Source organism: Cryptotermes secundus, unplaced genomic scaffold (genome assembly GCF_002891405.2).
Source record: "Cryptotermes secundus unplaced genomic scaffold, Csec_1.0 scaffold1229, whole genome shotgun sequence".
NCBI classification, from domain to species: Eukaryota; Metazoa; Arthropoda; class Insecta; order Blattodea; family Kalotermitidae; genus Cryptotermes; species Cryptotermes secundus.
In genome coordinates, this window is record NW_019723925.1 from 106,193 (window position 1) to 128,502 (window position 22,310).

A 22,310-nucleotide genomic window follows, 5' to 3' on the forward strand; every position below is an offset into this window, starting at 1 on the left:
TGAAATCACAGTTTAATTTATTGATAAATTATATTGTACATACTAATACATCAGAGCGCACATTGGAAATATACTAAAAACACACTAACATAAATATATGGAACAAAATACTTTTATAACCCCCTATTTTGATATTAAATTTGTTATGACTTACTTACAAGGCAGTAAAAGATGTAATAATGACAATTCCCCCCTCTAAATTGTTCTCCTTATGAATGAAGTAGTCAAACAGTCCATTTTAATGAACCATTTGGAAAATAATTCACAGTCTACAAAATGTTTTTGGAGAGAGCTGTATTTTGAGACAAGTCGCAAATGTATGTATCTCAGTTGTGTAAAAAGCTAATGGCATAAGATTGAATCCCATTAGTCTGTATTATTCAATGCCAACTAAGCTATGGTGAAAGTATGATATTAGGTACTGCAGGATGGCATGGCAACATTGAGTAAGTGAACAGTTTGACTGTTTCAGATCCATAAATAGTTCCTGGAAATATAAGTTATGCAATACACTTGTTCTGTATAAATTTGTATAGTAATGTAATGCATCAGGTCAGCCTTAATGCACAGCCTTCCACAGAAACCGTGTGTAATAAACCTCAGAGTTCAGGTTCACTAAAAACAAATGTTGAGATTTTTCCATTACATGTTACATAGAAAAATAATGGATGTAGGAATAAGGAGTACAGTATTCAGATCAACTTCTTGTCTTGATATATCCATATTCGAACAATGTGTGTCATGTGCCATCCTGCTTTAATACAAGTTTCTATTTTTCATGCAAAAGACTCCTGTGATTCACCCCTCACATTTGTGCACACCTTCGTTGGATTTTTTAGAGATCTGTAAAGATAAAAAAAACACATTTATTCCATGAGAGATAACTGAACAGATCTGAATGTTTCAAGTCAAGCTGCTATGACTGCATAAGGCATATCTAAAACAGCTCTCTTAATCATCATTCCAAGGGATTTATATTAGTACTTTCTTCCACAAACCACCCCCTCCCTCCTGCTTTCCATTCTGAGGCTACATCTTACCTGGACACAATGTCTAATTCTAATGGTGTTCGTACTCGTGGATTTGAATTTGCAGTGCTGGACCCCAAAGGCATCTTGTGATTGGACAGGAATGTATTAATGGATTCATCTGAACAATCACTGTCTTGATCACTGTTGAGAAAATACCATTCATATTAGAACCACCACTGTCTTAAATTTCTAACATTTCATACAATGTTATCAGTAATCTTAGTTTCTTCTTTTCGTAGGTTTCTTTATGTACAATAATTTTTGGATAATATCAGTGGGATGTGGTTACTGTGCAAGAGAATTTATATATGTCATGCTGTAATTAATGTAAAGGTTAAATAGTCCAGTTTTGTGTAATAAGCACATAACCTTTTGAAGGTATTTTTTTTTAAATGTAATATACAAATAAGAGTGAAAAAAAAAAACAACATATTTGCCTTTCCAGTGAATGTCAATGATTGACACACTGACTATCCTGAGTGACATATTTCTGGCTCCCCTTGGTCCTACCAGGCATATATCAAAACAGAACCATAAATTAGGCCACGACTGTTCCTTTCCAAATATTTTCCAATTAATTTTATTCACTGATTAAATAAACACTAAACTACTGATCAATCACTACTGTACCTAAGAATCTGAAATCTAGTACAGACATGTGTACAAAAACTGTGCATGAAAACAGGCCTGTGTGTCTGTGTGTGTGTGTGTGTGTGCACTGAAAAGTACCAAAATGACAAGTGTGTAAAACTATGGAGTAATTATTATAGGATTCTGACGATGGTGTATAACATACAGTGATATTGGGTTTCTGGACTTTATCCATCGTCCTGGTTTTTAAGATAACTAATAAAAACACGACGTTTCGGAAACTGGATCTGTTTCCGTCCTCAGGTGAGCGAAAAACACCTATTCTGTTGGGTCCCTTAGAAAGAGGCTCTTTCTAAACAACAGAATAGGTGTTTTTCGCTCACCTGAGGACGGAAACAGATCCAGTTTTCGAAATGTCATGTTTTTATTAGTTATCTTAAAAACCAGGACGATGGATAAAGTCCGGAACCCCATTATTGCTGTATGGAGTAATATTTGACAACTCTCAGCCTTCACATCCAAACTAGCTGTGAGTCCCATCCAGGCTCCTTATCTGGGCTTAAATAAAGCAGGTGAAGTTTGAAAATAATCACCAGTGCAAAGCTGGGAAATTACACTTAGACTGCGGTTGGGACAGGCAATTTAAAAATGACAAAAAATCCAGACAGCTTTCACAGGAAAACTGTGTAGTTCAAACTATCGGTGGCCATAAAAGAGTTAAGACATGCAACAAAATTAAATCCAGTGTGGCTCCAATTCTACTTTATCCTATTCGGTTGCAGGTATGTAAATGAAAATATGACATTAGGAACATCAATAACTTGCATTCTGTGAAAAACATATAATTTTTCTATAGTATTTCATTACCTTGTTTCATGAATACAATACTTAATGAATGTTACCTACTAATAAAGGGTCCTATTATTCATAATACCCAAACACTGAAGGAGCAAGAATCGACCTTTTCATTGGCCATACTTCATCCACCTATTAGCCATTGGCAGGGATAAAAATACATGAATTGTTACCTCCATGGACTTCCATTAGCCTTTATGGTATAGGGCTTAGGCAAAGGAAATCTGTGCTCTTTTATTTAATTAAGGGCTGGTGTAAGATTGAATCCACTGGCACTGTAGTCTCAGGAGGCTGTTGTGCCAGCCCATAATGTTATAGCTGATGCATATAAAACATTGGAGGAATGATGACTAGTAGAAGAAAACCAAAGTACTTAAAGATAAATAAACTCCAGTGCAATATTTTTCAATGTAAATTGCACATGGATTTCCCTGGGATTGAACTCACTCAGACCTCTGCTCTTACAAACCAGTGCCTTACTATCTGAGCTACAGCAAGACTGAAATCCATCTTCACCACTTATTGCATGACTGTACCAGCAAAATGCAATTCTGGAAAATGTGGTACAATGGTTTGCCTAGTCTCTGCATAATTTAATCCCTGGAAATAGTTCTTATATTCAAAATCTGAGGCTCTTATGGCAGTCAAAATGGACAGCGGACACAGCAGAGCACTCGCTGCTTGCTTGCCTACTTTGCTTACCCTACAACCCTGAAAATTGAGGTAGTACTTTCCCCTTAAACATCAGCAAACTTCTACAGGGACTACTCTGCGTCACAGACGGTTAAGATAGCACTCTTCAGTTCTGATGTCTAACCTGTCTGAGTGATCACTCCCACTGCAGTCTTCTAGTTCACCCTGGATGGCTGATTGTAAGTCTTGGATTCTAGTAAGTGCAAGACGTAGATCTCCTCTAGCAGCCGCTGCCTCAGCGTCAGCAGACTCAAGTCTCTTCTCAAGGTCCTTCCGCCTCTGTGCTGCCTCATTCTCACGGGCCTGTCCTGCTGATGCTTCCTCTTTCAGTTCACGTACTGAGCGCTGCAGCTTCCGTGCAGCATCCTGCGCAGTCTGTTCTTTGGCTCGTGCCATTGCGGCCTCCCCTTGCAACTTTTCCACTGTCTCCTTTAGTCGTGAGATCTGGACCTGTTGGAGACATGAAGAAAGAAGTTTGAAAGTCTCAGTGATTGTTATAGAACTCAATGCATGGAATTACATGTAGGATTGAGAATTACTGGATTTATCACAGGCCATACCAACATTTACACACTCACACCACGGTCTTCTGGGTTATGACACTGTATAGTCTTGCAGGCAGGACATCAACATTTTGGAGGAACATGATGCCTCCATCTTCAGGGTTAAGAGTCTAGGGTAAGGAGCTGGCTCACCCTTTACATTTTAAACTTGAAGGTGGAGGGGACATGATACTTTGAAACAACAGTATCTGCCTACAAGATAAAAGGTATCATAACCCAGATGACCAAAATTAAAACAAACACTGTAGTGGATACCTCAAAACTTAAAACTTACAGATTGTTTTAAGAAAGTAGTCTTCTGGGATATAATATTATTATTATTCCAGTATTACCTTATTTAACTCGCTACCCACCAATATCAAGTTGCACATGTTATTAATAACTTTAAACATAAATTGAGAAAGTTTCTTATAAAAAAACTCTTTTTATTGAGTTGAAGAGTATCGTGATAGGAATAATAAATCTGACCTTGGGGTATCCCCATAATTATAGCTTTGTATTTTAGTTGCATGCATTGGTTTCTTATACATATTTTAATTAATTTATTTATTTTATGTTATGACAATCTTATGTAAATATCAATGTAATCTGGTGACAATTTCTGTATCCAATTGTCATGTACCTGAATGGATCGATGAATGCTAATAAATACAATACAATACCCATGCAGTCTGGTAGAAGGTTACCAGCATTCCTCTAAAAATATTATGTGTAACTTAAACATAGCAAATAGCAAAAACAGACCTCCATCCTGGCTCGCGTGGTCTGCTCCAGTTCCAACCTTGATTCCAGCTCTTTAGTACGTAGTTCTAATCTTCGCTGTGTAAGGGATGAGCTGGGATCACTGTGTGTCTCGATGCTTTCAAGACGAGATGATAGTTCAGCCAACTGTTCCTTGAGGGCAGAACGTTCACTCTCCAGCTCTGCCACAAGCCCTGCTTGTTCTTGCAGAGCCATCTGGTCCACAGACAGCTGTTGGACTACTGTGCGGTATTTCTTCAGTACCTACAGAACACATCTGATGTAATACTGCGATCATCAAGGCAATATAATAACTGCTGTACCATGGTGGTTCTGTGCTTGAGGTTAGCTCTTCCTAATGGACCCAACAGAGTAGGTGTTTCCTACCCCATTGTGTGAGTATGGAACTAGATTCCATTTCCAAAATGTTATGTTCTTTAGTATATTGGACACTGGACAAAGCCCAAAAACCCCGGTAATCAAGACTGTTATACACCACTGTCAGAACCATTTAGAATCTATCTGAAATTAAACTCTATGACCTTATTTTGTGTAGAATCTATCTGAAGTTAAACTCATTGACCTTATTTCGTGTAATTATATATTTATAACATAAAGTTGTTTCTGTGCTTAATTAAACACCGCACTGTAAAGACTGGTGGAGCAGAGAAGGTGTAGCTCCATGAATTATTAACCTTGGCAATTGATGCATGTGAGTGGCCAGCTTCATGCCAAAGCCACTTTGAGTACGAGTATGAGGGGTGAGCCATAAAACTGGCCCTCGTGTTGCGACCTTCAATGATCTATTTATTCTAACAAGAATGCTAATTTATTGCACTGTTTCTTGAAGTGAATGCAGACATATAGGACAGGCTGTGCACATGTCCAAATGATTCATCTCTAAATCTATTGAATACATTTTTATTACAAATTTAATATAGGGACTTTCCAGCAAAGTTATCAGGCGGATTTATCAGTCAAGAATAATCCCAGCTTTACATTAACTGAAATCAAACTTCATGTGTTTTCTCAGAAACGACCCATTGTATGGAAAACTGATACAGTGAAATCACCTTTCTCACATTTAATCGAGGTTTCACTAAATGGGGATTGTGCCAAACTACACCATGAAATTGCTCAGCTTCTCAGATGATTTATTATATATGAGGGATGGATCTTTAATAGTGGCAACACTGCTGTAGACGCCGTGCAACAGAATCAAATAATGTCGCTTATACCACACATTAGTTACATACCTACCTTACCTCAGAGCAAATGGACTCTCCCTTCCCATGTCACGTGCATTCACAGTGATGAGAAGAACAGAGCCTCATGTTAGCTGGCGGTCTGATGTATTGTTGTCATGATGTTTTCGAAACAGGAACAACAGAGTTGGTTAAAGATTGAATGTGCCAGAGGCCGTACAGCATGACAGTGTCATCAAGGTCTTCAACGGGCTTGCAGGGAATCTGCATTGCCTTACAGAACAATGGCAAGGTGGATAAAAGCCTTCAACGAGGGACACCAAAATGTGGCAGACATGCATCGGCCAGGTTGTCCACGTTACTGGAGAGTGATCGACGCCATACTATGCGTGAGCTGGCTCAAGAGACAGGATTAGCGCAGATGACTGTGCTTCATATTCTGAGGGAACGCCTGGGCATGAGAAAAATTGTATCACGATGGGTTCCGCATGATTTGACCGAAATGCAGAAATGACAAGCTGTGGCTGATTTGTTCGATCGATGGGGCTGGGAAGCGCTGTACCATCCAACATACTCCCCGGACTTAAGCCCTTGTGACTTCAACTTGATTCCTAAGATGAAGGAACCACTTCGTGACATTCGCTTCAGAACTGTTCCAGAGATTCTTCAGGCAGTAGACTGCTCCATTCAAACTACCAACATAACAGGCACTGCTAAAGGTATCCTACGACTTCCACATCGCTGGCAATGGGATGTACACAATGCTGGTGACTATACTGAATGACTGAAAAACTTCGAAACATGCATCTATTTTGTATCAGTTGTAAATAAATAGTTGCCACTATTAAGGTTCTAACCCTCGTATAATTATGATGAAAGGGTTTCTTTATATTTCCACACATACAAATACAGTAATATAATCAATATCAAATTAATCAGTAACGATTTCCAGTAGAAGGAAAAAAATAAATGTTGAGTGTTCTTCTGATCACTACTGCACTAAATTAGGATATGAGTTCTGGAAATCTGAATGGTTCTCACACTAAATGCAGGTTAGCTGAAAATCAAAATTCACTATATAAAGAAAAATAATACCCTTCTTGGCTGTGATCATAAAAATATTAACTAAATATGGGATATCACTGAATGTGGAAGCAGTAAATCAGGGTTTCACTTAATTATTCCTACTTGAGCCATGTTTGAAATGTGAGAAATACTTCATGAAACATTAGGACTAATTTCTGACTCTGTATAGTCTGATGTCCGCAGAACGATTAGCTTTGAGTTGGACGTGTAATATATTAACACCGGGACTAACGTGATATTAAGAGAGCAAAGAGCACAGTTGTAAAACATGAGTACTTCAGCAGAGCACCCCCTCCCACTCCAGCTACACATGAAACTATTTCGACACCAGTGTACATGATAAAATAACTTTACACTACCTCTGCTAGTTCCTCCTCATTCTCCTCAAGTTGTGTGCGGATATCAGAGCGCTCCCTTATGGCAGCTGCTGCCCTCTCCTCTGCTTCTGCCTTTAATCGCTGTGACTCATCTAGCTGTGCCTGAACTTCACCCAGCTCCATCTCAGCACTCTGGCGAGCCTTCACTGCAGCTGATCGCGCACATTCCACATCCTCCAGCTATAACACAGTAACAATACCATGTACACAAGTATTCTCCTATGTACAAGAAAAGGATATGAATATAAAAATTGCAGACTTTGTCAAAATACTGGGAATAACAAACAAGATCTCAAAACCATGATTAATTTCTAGGTGTGACATTTGACAAAGCAATGATGTCTTATGGCACTAAGTTGAAGACAATAAGAACTGATGAGAGAATATTGATATTCAATAAACCTAAAAAAGTGTTTATATTTATCACCCATAAGATATTAGGGAGATGTATGTGGCTAGCTTCGAGTCCTGTATAGAAGAGCAATGCCTTTTGTCCCTAGACCACTATGATCAGTGGTCACGCCCCCACAACAGTAAACACAATATCTCTGACACGCAAAACTAACAGAAATCGTATGCACCTGGTTTCTCAGCTGACGGAGGATTGCCTTGCCAGGAGAATCACCCCTTGAGCGTTCCAGTTGTGTCTGTGCATCCCGTAATAAGGCTTTAGTTCGTCGCAGATCCTTGCGTAGTCTGTGCAACTGATCTTCATCTGTGGCACGGCTGGCACGACCTTCTTCTTCTAAAGCCCCCAAACGTCGTTCCAGCTCATGTTTCTCTCTCAATAACTGTGTTCGCTCCTCATGCTCACTCTCCAGCTGGGCCTCCAAGGCTGCAATATCACAATGTCATTACCACGGGAACTCCAACAAATTCCATTTTATCAGAATCTCTAAATATAATATGAAAAGACATCACATTCTGTATGTCACTTTTTTAACTGTAGCAACATGATAGATATAGCTCAGTTTATTCCATATCAATCTTGGGCAAGAGTTGTTGCAACAGGCTTGAAAAGCTTAAAAATACAAGAAATTCAAGAAAAATGAATAGGAGGGGGAGGAAAAGGGAAGGAGCAAAAGGAGGAGGAGGAGGAGGAGGAGGATGTGGAAGAGAATTGATTATTTTTTCGTTGGGTCTCCAAAATAAAAAAAGAAGCTATGACAAAGTACTGTACAATTACTTATCCACATAACTAATACTTACAAATTAAAATTTGAGCACTGAATAATTTCCTGATCTCTTCCTAGTCTCTTTCATCTTCACTTCCCTTCTTATCATGAGTTTTCAAAACTGGCCATTCAACCTAGTACACTCATCTCCCTTATTCAGTAACATATAACAATACTTACCTTTGACTTTCTTGTGAGCATTGCAACGGACATCTTCAAGTTCTTCATCTCGCTGGGCAAGTTCCCTGCGGTTCTCCTTACGTTGCTGCTCCAAACTCATCTCAAGACGCAGTTTTGCCTGCTCCAAGAGCTGTACTTGCCCAGCAAAGTCATCCAATTCCTCCTCCTATTCAAACATCACAGCAATTTCCTGCACTACATGTCTGTTAAGTTCATTTAAGTTCCAGTAATACAGTGCTCCATGAGTGCATACTGAATCTTTGCAGCATATGAAGTGCCTGAACCTGTTTAAGTTTTCAGGTTTATACATAATTTTATAAGTGCTTTTTCATTTGTTGATATTCAGTGCCTCCAACTGAATGTATTACTGAACACAAAACAAGAGATACAAACAAAAACTCCGTGATTTTAGTCCGCAAGCGAACTATACTGACCAAGCGACCACCGCTCGTCGGCAAAGTTTAGTACCAACTTTTGAGGATAGAGGGTGTCGCGTGGTCAGCGCAACGAGTCCCCATGGCCGTTAATTTCTGTTTTCTAGATCAGCAAGAGATAGAAAGGAAAGGCAATTAAATTTAAGGAATGACTGCAATCATTCAGGTGAGAACCTTCTGTTTTTCTGAACAGTATGGTCTTCTGGGTTGTAATGCAGTGAAGTTCAGAGACCACCCAACATTCCTGATGCAAATATGGCTTCCATCTCCAAAAACTGTAGGACAAGCAAGAAATACTCGGGGCCTGCTGTCTGTTTCTCCTGCTTTCTTCCTAGGCTTTCTCTTTAACTTTGAATATGTAGATAATGTTCTTCTGAAATGTCAGGATCTCTCCAAACTACACAGAATTACAACTGAGATGACTGTAACTCTTCATGGCTACTAGTATGAGAACTCCAGATCTAATTTGTCTTCCTGTTTCCTATCTAAAGATTGAAATATTGAGGCACTGGCAGATTCCACATTATATACGAGCCCTTGTCCATGTCATACTTATTTAAAACAATATGGCACAAGAAGTAAAGCTGTCTCTGTGATAGGCACCATACACTGAAGACAAGCAGAATCTAAACTACAAAGAAGTTGTGATCAACTTCATGCTTTGGCCATGTTACTCTTAGAGATGGAGCTGCCAAACATCTATTATAATATTATGAAGTGGAATACATTATAAATATTAGAGAACTATGTGGTTAAAGTTGGTTAAAGAAATTATATCTACTTTTAGCCATCTCAGTTATTTATATACAAAAGGACCTTATATAACATTTCTGACAGGTCTTAAATAAAAAAAGACAACCTTACACTCACCTGTTCCTTCAGCTTCTTGTCCATCTCATGTTTCGTCTTTTTGAGATGAGCCACCTCCTCTTCAGTCTTGCCTCCAAACGTGAGTTCATCAAGCTCTCGAGCCAGGGATGCCACCTTCTCTTCCTTTAGTTCCAGCTCCAGACGAACAGCCTGCATCAGAGTAGCAATTTAGAAAATCACTTCACTGTTGGCACAAAATAAAATGTAGAATGAAACAAAGCAAGAATTTGAGTGCTCTCTATTGGGAAGCAAGAAGCAAAATGGGTTAAATGATCCCAAATGCAGCCATTGGAAACCAACCAACCAAAGTCAATAGAAAGTCCGTTGAGTGTAACAATGTTTTTTAGGTCACTTCTTTATCACTTTTGCCTTACATGTTTCGGTTTTAATAAAACCATCATCAGAGGCACATGGTACTAACAAGAAAACACTGGCGTTGTTTAACTGTACACAGTATATATGCTGCGTGGACGCTGCTACAAATGTCGATGTGTAAAAGCACAACACTTGCTAGGAATATTGAATGCACGTTCAACTCTCGCATTCCATCCGAAATTGCCCTCAAGTTAAAACGTCACTATTAAAATATTTAAAAGTTTAAAACATTTGAAGTAAAATGTTAGGCTCCTCCTTGTTAATTCATCCCGATGATGGGAGATGTCAGCTTGAGGTTGTATAGGCTTATGGTTGGATGTTTCCTATGCGTTGTGTGTTGTGTACACAACTCGACGGACTTTCTATTGACTTTGTGATTGATAGTGTAACGGACCAAAAATGAAACAATCCAACCAACCAACTTTACTTTCATGGAAGGAACACAATTATTTAAAACAATAATAAATAAAAATGCCAATACAGTTTGAAGGAAACTGTCAATGTTTAAAGGAAGAATGAAACAAGAAATGAGAGCTGGCCAAGAACTCCTGAAAGAAGATGTGCTGGCCAAGATAAAAACCAACCAAGAAAAGATGATGGCCAAGTTAGACGCTCATCAGGAGAGGATGGAAGCCAAAATGGATACCTGGTGAGTCATATTGCAAAATCCACTTTTCTGGCCCAAAGATTCAGTCTTCAGTAATGATGCTGATGTAAACTTTTCGAAATTTGACAGCAGAATGCTTGGTTGACTATTTTGGAGGGACAAATTCATACTGCATGATGCCTTTGATATCAAAAGAAGTACCACAGCACACTTCATGCAACCATCTACTTAACTGGTATAAGAGTATTATCTTCTTGGCTTCAATGCTATGTAGTTCAGTAGAATTGGACTACAGACCATTACATCATAGAAGACTGTACTCTTCAGCCACCACTGCACGAATTTCAAATCCAATATACTTAACTAGTACTTTCCATACACTTTAACATGATATGAAAACTATTCATGGTCTTCTGCAACTTACGCTAAGATTCTGTTCCAGTGAGTATTTCTCCGCAATAAGCAGCTCCTTTTCCCGCGATATCCGGTCCTTCTGCTGCTTTTCCTGACGTAACTCATCATGCATTAATTGGAGTTCTGAATCAAACCTGAGGGAAAAACACAACAGAGGCTACAAACACTTCAAGTTCCCTAATTACAAACCTTTGGATTTCAATGAACACTTCAGAATTTTGATCCTGCTGGGTGTGGCAGTTATTTTAACTGATTCCCAACGTTTTGGAGAAACCAAATCCACTTATACCCTGAAGATACAGAGAGCAGCATTCTCCAAAATTTCGGTAGCCACCTAACAAACCACATGTTATCATAATCTAGAAGATCAATTTTCACTGCCATAAAAACATCAAATGTCATTGAATGCAATACTTACGGTGAAAAATTAAGTACCCCCTCCTGTGTCTAATGTACGTTGTGTGTAAAGGGCATTTAAATTAGCAGACTTTTGAGAGTATAAGACAGACTGAAGAGGTGTATCTCCTGAGATGTAACATTCAGCAGCGTGTTGAAAGTCAACCAATGTTTCGGAGGAACATGTAGATTCCATCTTCAGGATTGATGAGTACATCAAGCAAAAAGCCAGCACAATGAATGTAGCAAGCAGGGGTGTGACAATACAGACTGCTTTCCATTAAAAATATTGATCAAAATCTATGTGCAATTTGTAGTGCAAAAATATATGGTAAGTTGTCTTGTAATGGCAGTATACAATGAATATTAATGATATGATGAAGGGTTAAGTGAAACCACTATGTACAGCATACACTAGTTTGCAGAGAATGACTGATGATATCTTATATGTGGTCTTATGGAAAAGGGAATCAAATCAAAAGTTATCAGTGGGTAAATGCATCATGAAACTGTCCTTATTAAAAGGATCAAGTTATGTCACTAAAGTATAAAATTTCCATTCAGTGCCATAATGAAACAACTTGTTAAGTACAATATTGCTTAAATGTCTAAATTGTTTCTTCTTCTCCTGAAAAGCGATAATTAGTGACTTAAGCCTCTTTTTTGGAACACCATCCCAGCTACTGTTAAACAAACAAAGATCCTGAACACCAGAAAGCCAAATGCCTTTCCCTCTTTGTTTTATGTTAAAGATTAAAAACTTTTGACTAACACAGGAAAATTTAAAACTACAAAAATTATAAATTCATTTTTGCATTTTTATTGTGCCACGTTTCTTAAATAGCGTTTTCCTGTTCATTCCGTTTCTTGATTAAAAAGATTAAGTATGGGAAGACAAAACTCATAATCTAATACAAGTAAATAACTTTACCCTAAATTCAGGCAAGTACTATTTATGGTTGAAGCCTAAACTAAGTATCGAGATTACGATAATGTGCCATCTGGTCAAGCCCATGGTACCATAGTGGAGTGGCTTGATGAATATGAAAAATGGAATGATGATTGGTAGGAGAAAACTAAAACATTTAGAACAAACCTGCCTCAATGCCACTCTTTTCATCATAAGTACTACAAGGACTACCCTGACATTTCAGCTGGGCATCCATGGTGAGAAGCCAGTATTTAACTGGCTGAGGAACGTAACAGCCAAAAGATGGATCTACTTTCAAAAATCACTTTTTTAGTTGGTATTCGATGGCAACAACGACAGCAGCAGTGATGATCACGAATGGTAAGGCACTTACTTTCTCTGTTTCTTCTCTAGAAGGTGATTCCGAGAATTTTGTTCTTCCAAGAGGAGTCGTAGATCGTTTGTCTCTGCTGTGAGTTTCTGGACCTTGCGTTTCCATTGTCCTACAACCTGCCGCTGTTCTTCTACTTCCTCAAATGCATCAGCCAACTGTAACAAATACAAACATGAACTGCAGTTGCTGTAATACTCTGAAGTCATTCACATTCACACTGCTTGATATTACAAACTACATACCTTTAAAAAAACTACTCTACACAAATTATTTGTCCTACAAAATATGTCCATATGAAATGGAAAAGTAAATAAAAAATTTGTTTTGCAATTTTAAAACAATTCAGTTTAAGAGGTTGCCAAGTATGGCACTTCTAACCAATGTCAACATGTTCTAGATGGTGGGCTTGTAAGCATTAAACCATGATTCACTATATTTCTAGATCTAACTCTTATGGTTTTAATTGTAAAGGGATATTTTGAAGATTATCATATATCTCATACCTGCCAAGTTAGTGTGATGGTCTGCAGCACTGAATCTTTGAATCCACTACATTAAGTGTACAAGAAACCTAGCAACAAGCTTCAAATTAATTCATGCATAATCTGGATATCAGCTACCAAGCATTCAAGTAATTAAAACAGTTCTTGAGACATTGTTTATATTAAGGAGCTGGGATAGACTCAGTCAGTATATCAATGCACTACTGACTAGACAGCCTGGATTCGATTCCCAGCAGTGCAAGACTTTTTCCCTTCTTCACAGAGTCCAGATCGATTCTGGGGTCCACCTAGCCTATCCAAAGGGCACCAGGGAACTCCATCCTCGCTAGTAAAGCAACAGGGGTCTGAAGCTGACCATTCACCTCCATCTAGTGCCAAGGTAAAGAATGGTGGAGCTAGAACTCCACTCCCTTATGTCATCATGGCACTTTGCTTAAAACTAATTAAGCATATGGATAATTTCACCTTTTACTGTTTGCATCAATACTAATATAAGTTTTGTAGGATAATTATTTCGATCAGAATAAAAAAAGTAAAGGTAGCCCTATAACAGGACGTGAAGGCCCATAGGGTTGTGAGATGTTGATATTCCCAAATTTTCTCTAGACAATTGGCTCACAGATAGCAGTGAGGTTGTCAGCCTTACATGCTGGCCACCCTTTATCCCCAAAAATATTCCTGGTACTCATTTCTGTTAGAGGTTGAGTCGAACCCAGGGCCATAGTGCGGCTGGAAGGATTAGGTAAATTGAAAAAAAAAATCCACCTCATTGGAATTCGATCCCGCAACCTTCTGGCTTGTAGCATAATGCCTCAATCAACTATGCTACATTTTAATCGGAACATGAATTTAAAATTGCATATATCATTTGTAATAATGCTGTATACACACTGACCACAGTGCTTTCCATTGTGCCTTCCCCCCAAATTGGAAACCTAAACATTTGTTACGATTCCGCTAAGGGGCTGTCCACCCACCTTTTTCTCAAGCTGTTTCTTAAGACCAACAAGTTGCTCCAGATCATCTTCATGCTGCTGCTGTAGACGACGACGAGTGAACTCCAATTCACGGACAGTACGTTCATACCGCTGCTTGTACACACCAGCATCCTCTTCACACTCACCATCTTCATCTGAACCCACCCCACCATTTACATCTGAAGCCCTCATATACAGTAACTCCATCTCCAGTCGCTCTGTAGCTTGCTGAAGATTTTTGTTTTCAGACTGCACAATAAGCATAAAACACATAAATGTCAAAGAAGTAATCAGTGGCATGTTTGCACATTACAAATAACAACAAATATTTCACTCTTCAGACTGAAAGTGTCCAATACAGCAGAAGCTACAATTTCTAACACAAGAGGGTTGCTGGACAGTACAATTCTCAAGATTAAAATGTTATACCTAACGCATATCTTAGTGTATCTAGCAACACCATGGATAGATCTAACCACTTAATTTATCCCTTGATATCCTGTTCTGTTTTCTCTGCCGCACTCTCTACTCCCTTTTTGTCACTACTATGTAATGTGGTGTACTCGTATATATAATCTAAGAAAAACCAAAAAGACATCAGTATTTCATTCATTCATCATTATATTCACTCTTAATTAATTTCTGGTCAACAGAGCTACAAGTGTTAAATAAAAATTTTATATGCAATTTTTCCAGTAATGATTCTGTAATTCACAAGGTCTCAATTCGTACAAATCTTGCAATTATTTTTCTGTCCAAGATGTTATAAAGACTACAGATCATCAGAGATTATATCTAATAATACATTTTACAAAAAAAAATATATTATGATATTCCACTGTCATACAAAAGGCCCATAAAAATTAGCTACAAGAGCTATTATTAATCAACCATAAAATATACACATTAACAGAAGGAGGAGACTTTCTATTATGATAATCTATGAAAAATGATATTTACACTGTTGTATTTTATGGCCAATGCCTCCAGATAAGTATGTCCTTTGACAATGCTGAGCTCTGCCTGCCTGGCTGAGGTAAAAACAGGAATTTATATTCCTAATGGGAGCACCAAGCATACAGGATTTCCATTCTTCTCCGGGCAGGAGAAGAGGAGATGATGATGATGATGATGGCTGGCAATGGAATATGAATCAAAGTGCATGCACAGTATATAGACGAGTCTATAATGACACACATATCTGGTTTGCAAAAATAGAGACAAGATAACATGAACAGTGGTGACACAGCACTGTGATATCCATCTCACCTGTACATCCTGCAGTTCCTTCTCCAGCCTCAACCGATCGGCTGTCTCAGCCTCCAGCCGCTCAGTGGCAAGCGTTGAGGTGGAGTGCTCCTCTGCCAGATCAGCTGTCATCTCACTCAGCTGCATACAGTAGCAATATCAACAGAGACATGCAGTTAGTAAGCGCACCACCACACAATCTGTATAGCACCATACCTCTCAGGGTCCAATTACACCATGCATTGAATTTGGGACACCACTGCATTAACTGTATAAGAACCCTAGCAAAACGTTTGGAATAAATTCATATACAGTTAGGTTTCTACCGTGGCTATAATATAAAATTTCAGGAGAACTTAAGAGGAATTTTATGTCTTTCTAACAGCTTCACCAGCATGATAAATTCTTCTTGTGTGGAAAAGGAGTATAATATTTTCATTCTGCAATATAAAAATTATCATCCATCCCTAATTTAAACAATATAAGAACAAGAATGAAAACGTGCATTCCATTGGGTTATACCTACTCTTCAAATGTAAGATTTCTAATTTTGCAAATCTCACTGGACTGGTTGTTCAGTTACTACAGGTATGAATATATTGTTGCAAAGTTAATAACACTAAATATATTAAACTGAAAACAGTCGGAAATTATATTTCTTGTATTTCCTTAAACATTTACAATTTAAAAAAAGTTCCAAACAAAAGTTGCTTTACATTTTATTGCCCGACACTAATGTTTGGTATGATAGCCAACTGACAATGTTCAGTATAAGCTTCAAGCAAAATGGATATATCAAACCCATATAAGCCAAAACTGAAATCAGGTGAACAAACTGAATGAAATGTAATTAAGAAATTCCAAATACGAAACATGTGGACAGCAGATACTGTTTCTCCTGTAGGTCCTTAACTTTTAGAATTTTTGCATAACAACACACAAAACTATAATTAGCTTAAATAGTCACTGATGTTGGAACCAATCATTATGGCTGAATAATTTTGAAATGGAAGAGAACAGTTTTTACTCCATTAAGAGTTCAAATGGGCCATGCCATAGCTCAGGTGGTTACTTGCTTGCTTCTCACTGCAGCGGCCCAGGTTAGAGCCTGGGTTTCATCATATGGGACTTGTGGTGAACAAGGTGGTGTTGGGGCAGGATTTTTTTGGTTTCCCTTGCCAATTTTCATTCCACCAACTGCTCCACAATCACCATCATCTATCATCTGTGGCTGGTAAAAAAAGGCCAGTAGTGGCCACAGTACCAAGTAGACTCAGTTTCACCCCACTAAGAAGAAGAAGAAGAAGAAGAAGAAGAAGAGGAGGAGGAGGAGTTCGATTAAGAGGAAAATAAACAAAGCTTATTAAAGTATGGTCATGAGATAATTCTGGCACGTAGCGATTGTATAATATTATAACCATTAACATATTTGTTTATGACAAGAACTAGGACAGGCTTGAAAACAGGATGAAATTGAAATGTTAAATTACGAGCCTGCACACACAAATATATAGATTCTCTGGCAAAGCAAAATGCACTCAGCCATCTGAAGCTGGCCTAACAAGCTGTGTGATTCCAAAGAGAAAATGTGCCACATTTAGCTTCCTGGGTCAGCTGCTAATGGCAATGAACAATCACTTCTTCTTTTCACCAATAACTTTCTGTATTTAACTCTGCATCTCAAGACTAGAATGAGCTAGTGAAATATAAGTATTATATATAAAAGCTATAAAATGTGGTGCAGTATGAGGTGTACTAACTGAAATATGAGAACTGAAGACAAAAAAAAAGCATGACAATATTTTTAACATGAAACATAACTTAATGGCTATCAACAATTAAGGATTATGCCATGTGACTTGTTCTGGCCTGAACTCAGTCTGTTCATCACATTCAAGGGCATCCTAAGCCTTTCCTTCCAATAGCTGAACACTGAAAATTTGTTTTGGTATCCCAAAACATGGCACTATCAGAAGATGGTTCATTCAATTTTGGCAGTAATCTATTATTTTTCTGTTTAAATGAAGTATTTCTTATTCTTTCCTTACATCCATTTTTTGCTAATGGTCCATGGTTACCTGTCAAAGGAATTTCATTTCAGCAACTTGTATATTATTTTATTGTCTATTAGTCATAATGTCCACATATCACTTCCGTACATTAGGTTATGTACTTTCATTTGTTTGTATAGTTTCACTTATGACACCTTTCTTGATTTATTACAAAGCCAAGATAGGACACATAACTAACGATTCTGAAAACTAAACACCTTTTCTTATGAAAAAATCAGGAAGAACTATACATTTTGTTTTTAACACTGGTTTTCCTATGAGGATTACTTTAAATCAAAGATAACCAAGGACTAGGGCAGGAACCATAATAATGAAGCAGGATAGCCAGTTTTTACACTGGCGAGGTGAGGCCACTGCAGCAGCGCCATCAGTGTCAGTCTTGAGCCAACAGATTTATTGGAAAGAAGAAATGGCTGGAATCCCCCTCCCCCCAATTTATGTGTTTTTTTTTTTTAGTTCAAGAGTTTAAATGGTTTCTTCTCTTTATTTGTTTTTGGACACTATGAGAGATCTGCTTTCTAAGCTTCCCTTAGTATATATAACACTGTCAGCATATAAGTTTTCTTAACAGAAATCAAGCCCAATTTCATTCAAAATACACTTATTAGCTTTAAACTTACAATACAAAAACAAAACAAACTCCTTGGTTTTGGTCCAAAAGCGAACTATACCGAGCGACCACCACTTGTCAGCGAAGTTAGTACCAACTTCAGCAGATAGAGGGCGTTGCATGGTCAGCACAATGTGTCTCCACAAGCGTTAATTTCGGTTTTCTAGATTGGAGCCGCTATTTCCTTGAAATAGCTCCTCGATTATCCTCACAAGGCTGAGTGGACCCTGCTCCAGACCTGCTGCTTTTCAGAAACTATGGTAGCGCCAGGAATCGAACCCAGGACCTCTGGATTTGTAGCCAGAATCTCTGGCCACTAGACCACAGAGGTGCAAAATGTCTGTCAGCCTACTACAGAGCTAGAACAATACTAATATTTTATGACATAATTTGAATTGCCTGTCATATACAGAACACAGGAAATTACTAATCTGTATAATGCCATTATCTGCCTTGCCCAAAACCAAGTCAAAACTCATGAAGATATTTATCATGCATCATTACTGTTATTATAAAAAGGGGAATCATGTGGACTCAAATGTAGAGGCATGTCAGACATGACTGCAACAAGATTCTAATGTATTATTCTAATCACCAAATATCTTGTATGCCTGATGGTTTTATGAAAAGTTATCTACTCTCAATAATGAAAACACACTGCAATCTATTCATATTTCTTTCAATAACACGAAATTTATTCATGGCCACACTGTAACACGAGAACTTTTAAAATTAAATTGATGTAAAGTAACAGGAAAAATACAGAATGCAGGTTGGGTCAGGAATGATAAAAAAAAATCCTGGACAGTAACAGGTTATGTTCATGTCTTATAAATACAAATTCCTCTTTCTTAAAAAGAGCAGCAATTGATGAAACTTAGGAATATGTTTGTATGATGTTTATCTCTTTTGCTACGGAAATTATCAACAGCTCAACAAGAAACGATCTGTAAATTTAATGTTAACTTCCACGGAGGATTTTGAAAATTGCATGAAAAGGGTTAAGTAGAATTACATCCCTAATGAATGGCATTCCAGTACAATTATAAACTTACTTCAGAACTTGCAAGTAAATTTAAACGGTCACAATTTTCAATGAATAATAGCTGTATATCCAAATTTCCCACTGTACTTTTACAAAACAGAAAGACATACTGTGTAAGCAACTGAAATATTTACAGAGATCAGGCGTGTATGAGTAGAAAGCAATCAAAAGCACAATTTCCTGAGAAAAATGTTAAATCACTATAAACATGCTCTAGCAGATGTCAAACTCATCCCTTCTGCCTTGGCCCACAAGAATTTACCTCGTCAATTTCTGAAACTGTGTCTCCTTCAGACATATGTGTTACGCTGGATGAGCGAATACTGGCACTGTTAGTCCTGCTGTACAACTGAAAACCCTTGATAAGAATATTAGTAGCACTGCGGCTTCTTCCAATGTAGCTGTCTTCTCCATTCTTGTTGGGAAGCGTGGCCAGTGACTGCATATCAGTATCCTTTCTGCCTAGTCTCTTCCATTCCTCCATCACATGATCTGTCTTACGAAGGAAATCTCTGATCTTGGAGGACAGTGCTGATGATGCTGTTGAGGACTGAAGATGGGCAGCTCTAGGTTTGAACTGTTGTCTTACTGCCTGATTCTTGACACCCATCACAAAGCTCATTCCTGCATCAAACACCACTGGAGCATTTTCTTTACCTTCCAGCTCATCTGAATAATCTATTTTGGCACTTGTCTGTGGAAACATTCGTCTCGGAAAGCTTGTCTCTGTATTTGTCATGGAGCAAGACTTGCTTGCGCTGCTAATGGGTGAGGGTGAACGACAGTAGACATAGCTCCGGTTAGGTGATAAACCAGGTCTCATGTATCTACTAGGTGGCATCACTTTATTTGCTGAATATTCACTCCATGGTGATACTAGCCTAGTAGTTGAATATTCCCTCATTGGTGGTAGCATCCTACTGGACCTAAATTCACTTGCAGGTGAAAATATTCTGAATGAAGGGTGTTCTCTTGTTGGTGAATATGCCTTGTCCTGAGCTGGAGACAGCACTCTACTTCCTGGCAACTCCTTGGCGGGAGACACCTCACTGGTAGGGGAATACACCTTTGTAGGTGAGACACTCCTGGTGGGAGACAACTCTCTAGTAGGGGAAAAGATCTTTTGGGGTGAAATTACCCTTGACGATGAAACAGAGCTGGGGTATACAACACTGGTTTGAGGTGGCGTCCTGGAGGCTGAAGCAGGCACATGTGCTCTCTCGGTTAAACTTATTGCCTTATTAAGAATTCCAGAGAATGTACTCTTATTACTTTTGACTTTATCTGGGATACCTCCAGTGGTTGATGCTCGATTTATTGGCAGCAAAAAGCGCCTATTTTGAGGCTGGACTGTAGAACTGGTGGGAAAGGCACTGTTATTGTCAACAGTTCCAGCACCAAACCGAGAAATTCCAGGAAACATGATTTCAGAAAACCAAATATATAAATCCAAAATGGAATAATTTCTCATCCACTGTAAAGTTACAAAATAATTTAAAATGATATTAATAACTTGTATGAGATATTAATAGTTTCCTGTTTAAGTTAGCCCAGATAATATAACATTGTGTAATTATATCTGTCACTGATTCATTGTAACAGGTCTCTTAAAACTCCTCCGGCACTATGACAAATTACACTGAATCCATTTACTGATCATATGGTCCTCTTCTGAGGTTTAATCTGTTTTAAGCAGTCACACGTAACTGTCACACAAATTTAATTGTAACATTTTTCATACTATTGATATTTATCACTTAATCACTGTTTGTTTTGCCCCTCTCTATTAAAAGATACACCCTTCAGCTGCAGTTAATCTGACAACTTCTTGCATAGATGTCAAAGAAAACTTCTATCACAGAAAATCACTGAAATCATAACTTTTACTTTTCTTAAAATTTTGTTTGTCTCTCATGCTAATGGCATACACATCAGTTATTCATCCACTGAAATACGGTATTCACATGTTGTCATCACTAACATACCAAATGCTAACAAAAAAAAAAATATGCCTTAGTATGTAAAATGCCTATAAATTTTGGCGCATGGATGAGGCATGCACCAGTGTGAGTTGCTATAACTGCCCCCCTCCCCATTGTACCTCCCCCCTTGGCAGAGTGCCCTCACTCCTGCCCTACCAGGAGTGAAGTTCTAATATGACTGAGTCAAAGCATAGCAGATCTGTCTGTCTTCTACTCATGCTGATGGCAGGGCAACTTGCCAGCCATGTATCAGTATATAAACTGTGCTAAAAATATAAACCCTAATGCCAAACTCCAGGATGTGAAGTTGGCAAATGCTCTGAAGTTGAAACTGTTTATGAAAAGAACATAACAAACCATTTAACCTTCAGTTTAAGACCAAACACTTGTTTTCAAATCCTTTTACTGTGAAAAGTTGGCTCAAACAACAAAACTAATAACTTGTACTGGGTATGTAACCAGGTCATATCTTGATGAGAATACCGACTGATGTGAAGAATTTCGTGGCTTTCTTCAGTCACTATAGGCAAATGTCATGGCAGTACTTTAAATCAGGTCATGACTACTTCCTCCCACATCCTTCCTAATTCAATATCCACCATATCCACCATCATTCAGTCGCTTAAAGATGCGAAGTCCAAATTACTGATACCATCATTAAATAAACTACAAATACAGAAAATTACAAGCATTTCAGCTAATGTTAGATATCCATCCTTGAAATTCACAAACTCCCTATCAAATACTGAGTTCTGAAGCACTTCATAAATAAATAAATTTTAAAGCCTTTCTGCATTCATTATTCTGCACTGAGGGACAGCAAGGTATATGAAATGGTATGACAGAAATAAGCGTTTACCACATATAAGAAGCAAAGTGGTTTAAGCAGGGCAGAAAAGAGAAAAACCTGCATCTGCTGTGAATCAAACTCCAGACATCCATTCCACAATGCCACTCTGCTAACTAGCATGTGTAT

The 22,310-nt window shown here is 38.1% G+C and overlaps 1 protein-coding gene across 4 annotated transcripts in view; it reads right to left on the reverse strand.

The window, feature by feature from the left end:
- Positions 1-22,310, reverse strand: part of LOC111862186 (unconventional myosin-XVIIIa) — a 271,542-nt gene continuing 249,232 nt past the window's right edge. For all 4 annotated transcript variants that reach the window (XM_023847375.2, XM_023847374.2, XM_023847378.2 and 1 more), the window contains 12 exons: positions 15,647-15,766; positions 14,378-14,626; positions 12,898-13,052; positions 11,208-11,331; positions 9,802-9,951; positions 8,498-8,663; positions 7,724-7,977; positions 7,125-7,322; positions 4,478-4,738; positions 3,295-3,620; positions 1,041-1,172; positions 1-843 (listed from right to left, as the gene is read on the reverse strand). In XM_023847375.2, coding sequence (XP_023703143.1) covers positions 777-843; positions 1,041-1,172; positions 3,295-3,620; positions 4,478-4,738; positions 7,125-7,322; positions 7,724-7,977; positions 8,498-8,663; positions 9,802-9,951; positions 11,208-11,331; positions 12,898-13,052; positions 14,378-14,626; positions 15,647-15,766 — 2,202 coding nt within the window. In that variant the 3' untranslated portion in view covers positions 1-776. The remainder of the gene's footprint in view (positions 844-1,040; positions 1,173-3,294; positions 3,621-4,477; positions 4,739-7,124; positions 7,323-7,723; positions 7,978-8,497; positions 8,664-9,801; positions 9,952-11,207; positions 11,332-12,897; positions 13,053-14,377; positions 14,627-15,646; positions 15,767-22,310) is intronic.